This window comes from Hevea brasiliensis, chromosome 10, assembly GCF_030052815.1.
Source record: "Hevea brasiliensis isolate MT/VB/25A 57/8 chromosome 10, ASM3005281v1, whole genome shotgun sequence".
Classification (NCBI taxonomy): domain Eukaryota; kingdom Viridiplantae; phylum Streptophyta; class Magnoliopsida; order Malpighiales; family Euphorbiaceae; genus Hevea; species Hevea brasiliensis.
In genome coordinates, this window is record NC_079502.1 from 3,662,236 (window position 1) to 3,670,245 (window position 8,010).

At 36.0% G+C, this 8,010-nt stretch overlaps 1 protein-coding gene across 2 annotated transcripts; it reads right to left on the bottom strand.

Annotated features, from left to right (window-relative positions):
- Window positions 1-1,145: 1,145 nt before the first annotated feature.
- On the bottom strand, window positions 1,146-7,768 carry LOC110644835 (E3 ubiquitin-protein ligase RGLG2). 2 transcript variants are annotated; one of them, XM_021797794.2, is made up of 10 exons: window positions 7,362-7,768; window positions 3,646-3,871; window positions 3,445-3,558; window positions 3,246-3,343; window positions 3,048-3,127; window positions 2,834-2,939; window positions 2,605-2,732; window positions 2,259-2,514; window positions 1,816-1,872; window positions 1,146-1,733 (listed from the first exon to the last, which is right to left on the bottom strand). In XM_021797794.2, exons 1-10 carry the CDS (start codon window positions 7,575-7,577, stop codon window positions 1,653-1,655), a joined length of 1,362 nt encoding a protein of 453 aa, XP_021653486.2. In that variant the 5' UTR covers window positions 7,578-7,768; the 3' UTR covers window positions 1,146-1,652. The 2 variants fall into 2 exon arrangements, with proteins under 2 accessions (XP_021653486.2, XP_021653485.2); XM_021797793.2 differs by lacking the exon at window positions 7,362-7,768 and adding an exon at window positions 6,350-7,044.
- Window positions 7,769-8,010: the final 242 nt, after the last annotated feature.

Below are 8,010 nucleotides of genomic sequence, written 5' to 3' on the forward strand. Positions count from 1 at the left end.
CCCATTTGGTCACCCATTGCTGCGGCCTTGGCTCATTTAACCCGTTATACCTAGTTTTTTTGTTTTCTATTTTACCTTCATGTAATGGCTATTAATTTTTGTTTCTGGCTTTTCTAGATGGCTTAATTCTGGTTCTAAGCCTCTTGACTGTCCAGACCGACACTGGTCACCAAAACAGTAAAATATACGGGACTATGCATATAGGGGTGTTACATCTCTTCCTTAAATCTACAAGCTTTTTGCACATGCCCAAACCTTTTACATTTGAAGCGGTGTGGCTTTCCCTTGTGCTAGCAATCTTTTTCTTCAAGGCTGGTTTTCTTACATATGCCACATGGAGGATACTTTCTTGGCCGGAACTTGCTTCCTCTAGAAGATGAATCTTTGAAGTTGTTCCTTGCTAGAAATGCACCTTCAGCAGACTTTTAAGATGTGGGATTGAATCTTTGCTCTTGAGCTTGCAAAGATCCAATTAGTTCATTGATAAATAGCTTGCTAAGACCTTTTGATTCCTCAATTGCTGCAACTCTTGGCTCAAATTTGTTTGGTATACTTACTAATACTTTATCCATAATCATTTGATCTAAAATATTCTCACCATAAATTTTCATTTCGTTAACAACCTTAACTAACTTTGAAAAATAATCTTTAATAGTCTGTTCTTCATTCATCATTAATGACTGAAATTCCCTTTCCAAATTTAACAACTTAATAGCTCTTACCTTTTCTAAACCTTGAAACTCCTCTTGAAGAGCATCCCAGGCTGATTTTGCTATTTTTGCCCCTATAATTCTTGGAAATATTGAATCATCTACTGCTGAATGGAGAAAAGAGAGTGCTTTAAAATTCTTTGTTGAATCTTTCTTTTGTTTCTTCATCTCAATAATAGTAGGATTGTCTTGAATTGATGGTTCATAACCCTTCTCAACTGTCTCCCACACATCATATGCCATGAGAAAAGTTTTCATTTTAACCGACTAAAAGTTGTAGTTCTCCTCTTTGAACATTGGTGACGCTGGAAGTGAAGCATTTTCAGCCATGTTTTTTCAACAAGACCAAGCTCTGATTTGCTCCCTTAAGATCAATAAAGCTTTGACACCATTTGTTGGGTTTGAAGGAAGAAAAACTAAGAAAAATGAGAGAGATTTCTGTTGAAACTGATATTGATTTCTTGTTTTTCTTTCTTACACGCTTTCTGCAGTACATGGCTATTTATAGAGCCAAATATTGCATGGTTTCTACCTAATTAACTAAGAGAGAAATAAAGCACCTTACTTAGAAAATTAGCCTTACAAGTTTGGACATTTCACATATCTACTTTTGCAGCTAGATTTTATGATTTGAATTCAAACAAAATACATAATCTACATCCTTGGAACTTGTAGAAAATTTGGAGTTTGAAGCAATAGTATCATATGCTTCAACATATAATTTTACACTACATCGATCAGGCAGCAGAGACCAGTCTAAGAGATGCGCATTGAAGATGTTTAATAAAGCTTGATGATATAATTTTATGCTACATCAATCAGGCAGTAGAGACCAATCTCAGAGATGCGCATTGAAGATGATTAATAAACCTTGATGATTTAATTTTATACTACAGCGATCAAGCAGCAGAGACCAATCTCAGAGATGCACATTGAAGATGATTAATAAAGCTTGATTCTAATCTGTATTGAGCTTCTACAAATTGGGCACAATTGCAAGTCTTCTCCACACTCGCAACAAGTCTGAAAAAGAGGGGTGTCAGCATAGTTATTTTGTCATGGACTCAATGCCACGGCAAAAACACAAATAAAGAAAATGGTTTACCTGATGGCCGCAACCGAAGGCCATGTCCTTTCTATTAGTAAGACAAATGGGACATACCTGCAAGTTTTCAAAAAAAGAGGAAGGGTTAGTAGTAAGAAATCGAAATGACAGTTGAGGTGGTGCAGGTGATGACGTTGGCTCCAGCACCGAAAGAAAGAGTGGTACACTTGTTGATGGAAAATTCTTGTACGCATTCGGGTGTATATACACTTAACCAATAGAAAGTTAATAAAGTAGGTTCTATCATGATTTTGGATAAGATAACTATAATTTCATATAACGTGGCATGTGCAGATTAGTTGGGTATATACACTTCGCTGGTAAGGCTCACTCATTTGTTGGTGCATAAAAAAAAGGCAGATTTGAAAGCAAATGTAATAGAATAAAAAAAAAAATTGTGGATGAAAATGAATAGAATTTCTTTTGAGTAATGGTTTTTGCACCTGATCATCATAAGTAGAACTTGAATATGGAGTTGTGTTGACTGGAGTATCATATTCAGAAAATTGGGAGTCATATCCAGAATAAGAAGGTAATGATGAATCATATCCAGAAACTGGTGACTCAGATCCAGAAAAAGAAGGTGCCCGTAGATGAAAGCGGTTTGAGCTTGAAGGTGTTCCACTGTTGCTGAAAGAAGATGGTCCATGAAGAGGTGGGGGCAGAGGAACCCTCTCCGGAGCATTCCCTGACCGTCGACTGCTTTGCCAATGGAAATTAGAAAAATTTTAGATGACAAAGACAAAAATCCATTAACAAAAAAGGTACACATTATGACTATGTAATTACCCCATAATGCCAAGCTCAATAGTTGCTTTGTATTGAGCAGGTACTTCCATCAATGCTGCAAGCGCAAACTCTATCTCTTTTCTGGATGCGTTCACATTTTTTGACATTATTTCTGTGAAATTCACAAACTGAGAAAACAAAGAAAAACAAATTTTCAATTAAGCATATCTGAATATGTGAAGAGAAACTTAAAACACTTAGATAAGTACACGATAGAAATGCTGCTTACCTGAAAATTATCAAAGGCTCGCGCAGGGATATTATCAGATAACTCTCTCATCATGTCCCAAGGCCCATCACCAACCCCAACTAAAATTATTGATAAAGGGTATTCGCTGCAATGAAACAAGCATATGCGAAAGTGGGTTGGAAAATCCAAGCAACTGATTTTTTTTAAAAAAAAGCGCTTTTACTCTTTTTTAATTTTTATCTTCCCGGATTACCTTGCTTTTACAATTGCATCAACTGTCCCTTTCTCCTGCAGACTGAGTTGGCCATGCTGTGTATCAACGCTCCTTGTTAACTATCACGATTAGTAGTGTCTGTGAGGCATCAACAATAGAATATAATGCATTGACTTGCCAAGGACATAGAAGAACTACGCCCATCATGCAAAAAGGTCCAACTTGATGGTGACTTACCTGCCCATCAGCAATTATAAGCAGAACATGGTACCGTCCACTACTTTGCTCAACAATAGTAATGGCCATTTCGATGATGGGTGCAAAAGATGTCGGTCCTTCCATAGAAAATATAAAAATGTGCATTAGAACTTAGAATTTGGTGGTAGAACATTATTAATGCTCTAACATGGACTAATGGAATAAATAGAAGCCACGCCTGCAAGTCCAAGTTGGGGAACAATTTCTCTGTATCGTGCCAGCACTTCCTCAAATCCATTGCAGAATCTTTCATCTTGATGGAAACTGAAGACTTCTTGATCATTTGTAGATTCTGAAAAATACACGACAAATATGATCTTCATATTCTAAATATTACTTCTACATAGAATAACTCAGAGAATGCTCCAAATGAAACTACCATCTCCAAATCCAAAACATGGAATTAAGTTATCTTCATCGAATGCAGATAAAGTTCGGCCAATAATTGATATTGCCTGTTCATATGGATTTTGTTCACTGCCAATGTGATGTAAGCTTCGTCGATTGAATGATCTTGCTCCTGTCCACTCATTGCTTTTTGTGAAATCAATGCCAACAATGAGATTAGAAGACCCCAGGCCAGATTGAGCAAGGGCAGCAATAACCTGTAGTTGACGATCTCTATTATTTATCATCACAAGTTCAATGCTGAAATTATCTAACAAAGAACTACTTTGCCATAAAAATTATTCACAATCAAACAATAGGAAATTCTCAATAGCCAGAAATAAGCAAAAAGTTATCAAAGAAGTTGCAGAGAGAAATTAGAGCAGTATAGTAAAGAAAATGAGACATCAAGTTTTAGGATTAATAGTTGGATCATCGTATCATATATTACGTGATGAACCGGCAGGCGATCCTCAAGGTTTGAAGTTAATGAGTAGATTCTTTCCAAGATCCTGATCTCCGAAAGTTGGAAATATCAATAACAGGCATGTCCTGAATAACCCCCATAAAAATCTCGTAACAAGACACCATTGTCAGCTAAGTCACAAGAAGTCATATTTTTGTCACCAGGCCACCATTTGGATAGATGCATGTTTAAAATGATGAGGTATTTGACGTTAAGATGAGGTATTTGAAGTTAACATTATATTGAAATTTTATGTTTTTTCACTTGAAAAATAATAATTAGATAATCTACTTGCATTATAGGTATTTTCGAAGTATGGAAGTCTTTGGGAGATATGGGAGTACATGTTTAACTAAATTGTTTAATAAGATTCTAAACTAAAAAAAAATGTCTGATGAATAGAAGATGAGTATTTTAGTACCTATTTTTAAAAATAAAAGACACATATAGAGTTGCTCAAACTATAGGAGAATTAAACTCATGAGCCATATCATGAAGTTGTGGGAGATAGTCGTGAAACATCGACTATGTCATGACACTTCTATCTCACCCAATCAATTTGGCTTCATGCCTGATCGTTTAACTATAAAAGCGATATTTCTCATTAAAAGCTTGATAGAGAAATATAGTTTAATGAGAAATATAGAGATGTGAAGAAAGATCTACATATGGTTTTTATATATTGAAGAAGTCTTATGATATTATTCCGAGAGATGTTATATGGAGAGTGTTAGAACAAAAAATGATATCTATTAGGTACATACAAGTGTTGAAAGATATGTATGAGGGATCAACTACTATTGTGCGCACAATGGGAGGGGATACAAGAGATTTTCCTATCTCAGTTGGATTACACCAAGGTTCAGTTGTGAGCTCTTACCTTTTTATATTAGTTCTAGATGAATTGACGAAACATATACAAAAAATGTTTGCGAATGATATAGTTCTGATATATGAGACGTGAGAAGGATTCAATAGAAAACTAAAGTTTTGGAGAACTACTGTAGAGTCAAAAGGTTTTAAGTTTAGTAGAACGAAGATAGAATACATGCATTGCAAGTTCAGTGAAGGCCGAACTTATAATAGGAAAGGAGTTAGTTTGGATGGAGTGGTATTGCCCCAAAGTAATCACTTTAAATATATCGGCTCAATCCTTCAAGTAGATGGAGGATATGACGAGGATGTTAGTCATAGGATTAAAGTCGAATGGTTGAAGTGGAGACGTGCCGCGGTAGTTTTATATGATCGCAAGACTCCCAATAGGTTGAAAGGAAAATTTTACCGTACAGCCATACAACTGGCTATGTTATATGGTAGTGAGTATTGGGCAATAAATGAGCCGTATGTGTTTTAGATGAGAGTTGCGGAGATGAGGATGTTAAGGTGGATAAGTGGCCATACTAGACTAGATAAAATTCGTAATGAGAGTATTAGAAAAAATGTAGGAGTTGTGCCAATTAAGGATAAGTTGAGAGAAGGGAGATTGAGGTGGTTTGATCATATGAAGCGTAGGCATATGGGGCTACAGTTAGACAAGTAGAGCATATTGAGTTAGAGGATAGAAAGAAAAGAAGAGATAGACCTAAACTGACTTAGAGAAGAATAATAAAACATGATCTAGAAGCATTACGCATTTTCGAAGATTTAACTTAAAATCTTTTAGAGTAGAGAAAGAGAATCCATATAACTTACCCTAATAAATTTTTTGAATAAAAGTTTAGTTGAGTTGAGTTGAGTTGAGTATAGAAGTGCTCATATATCTTGGTATCTACTCTCATAAAATGTTAATTCCATTCTGCTGTACCAGTTCAACTTAAATATCATCAAAACATTTTCCAAAACTGTTTCTTGGCAGCTAAATTTGAGTCACAAGGCATTTGTTTTGTCGCCCACAATCCAACCAGAAAAATTCACCCAATATTTTGGTCGCACTTTTAAGTTTGAGATCAAAGATTTTCAAGTCAACGAAAATACCTATACTCATGCTCAGAAGCTTAACATCATCATCAATATCTATACTTATCACCACCCATCAGGAGATTATAAACTAATCCCAACCAACAACTAATCACAGACACAGGCCTTCATATCAATCCTCACCCATGGTCTTCTGTTTAGTCTAGTCTCTATAGCCCTTCAGTCTTGTTGCATATAGGCTAAGAATAAAAAGTTCATAAAACAACAGAGATAAATCACAGTTCAGAGATATAATGAAGAATTATGCTCCAACCTGATCCAAGGTCGTGCAATCATCAGCAATCCAGGAGTATTTCTTATCCATCCTCCTCTGTGACTGAGGCCTTTCTGCTTCACGACTATAAGAAGAAGTAGAGGGTTGATGTTGCTGAGGCGTGTAATATGGGTTTTGCTGAGATGGATATGGATATGGTGATGGGTATCCATACTGATTCCATGATGATGAACTGGATTCATCGTATGATGAATTTCGCCTCCCACTCGACTGATCTTTTGACCTCTTCCCTCTCATTAGCTAGCTAAGAAACTCCTCCAAAGTTAAGACTCAAGACCTCTCTCTCTCTCTCTCTCTCTCTCTCTCTCTCTGTGTTGCCAACAGCATCTGAAACTTGCAATAACAGTAAGTTTGGAAAGGGCAAAATTGAGATCTTGAAGTTTTTATAATAGATTTGTTTCCTGTGGGGTTATTCAATTATTCAAATTAAAGAAGGTAAATATGATTACAAGTTTCTCAGATGACAATTTACAAGCCGGCTTTCTTAGTGAGGCGTGATGGTTCCGTTGTTACTCACGCACCAATACGCCAAGCATTTTGGAGCCTGGGCCGCAAAGCGAGCACTTGACTGAGGAAAGGCGTCGACAATTTACAAATCACAACTCGCCTTTCTTAGTGTGGTGCGGTGGTTCCATATTACGCACCAAGATGCCAAAAGCGCGGGCAATTTACAACTCGGCTTTCTTAGCGTGGTGTGGTGGTTCCATAGTTGCTCATGCACCAAGATGACAAGCGTTTTGGAGCCAATAGGCCGCTAAGCGCGCCCTTGATTGAGGAAAAGCGTAAAAAATTCATAAAAATAAATTATATAAATATTATAAATTTAATTAATATAATATTATCCATATTTTTTATTGTAATATATTGTTTTTTTCATTATTAAATAAATTATTGTTAAAATACATTATATGAATTTTTAATTTAATAAAAAGGTCATATAAAACATAAATAAATCACAATTCATAAATATACTGAAGAATCATGGTCCAACCTGATCCAAGGTTCTGTAATCATCATGCTGCAATCCTAGAGTACTTCCTGCCCAACCTCTCCAGTGGCTAAGGCCTTCCTGCTTCATAACTATAAGAAGAAGTAGAGGGCTGATGTTGCTGCATGAGGCTTGTAAATTGGTTTTGTCGAGGAGTAGGGTATGGATATGGTGTTGCTTGCTGGTATCCGCACTGATTCCATGAAATATGCCTCCCATTCGACCCTTCTGAGCTCTTCCCTCCCATCAGCTAAAGAACTCTTTCAAATTTCAGGACTCAAAACCTCTTTTTCCTTATCTTAACAACAGCTCCTGAAACTTGCAATAACAAGAAAGTTGGGAAATGGCAAAACAGAGAGAATTTATAAGATCTTGAACCTCATAAGATAACTATAAGCAAGTTTCTGTGTCGACCAAGAAAACTACACTACATATATACGAAACAAAGACGAAGACAAACTTCTTTATCTCTTTTTTCCAAGGTGGGGACTACATGGTTGCGTGGGTTCATGGACACTTTGGAATTATGTGAATCTTGTTTCTAGATTTTTTTTTTTTTTAAGCTTAATGCCCAATTTCATTTTTGTACTTTTTTAAATTACACATTTAAGCTTCAAGTTGAAATTTACTAATTAAATTGATTAAAATTTAA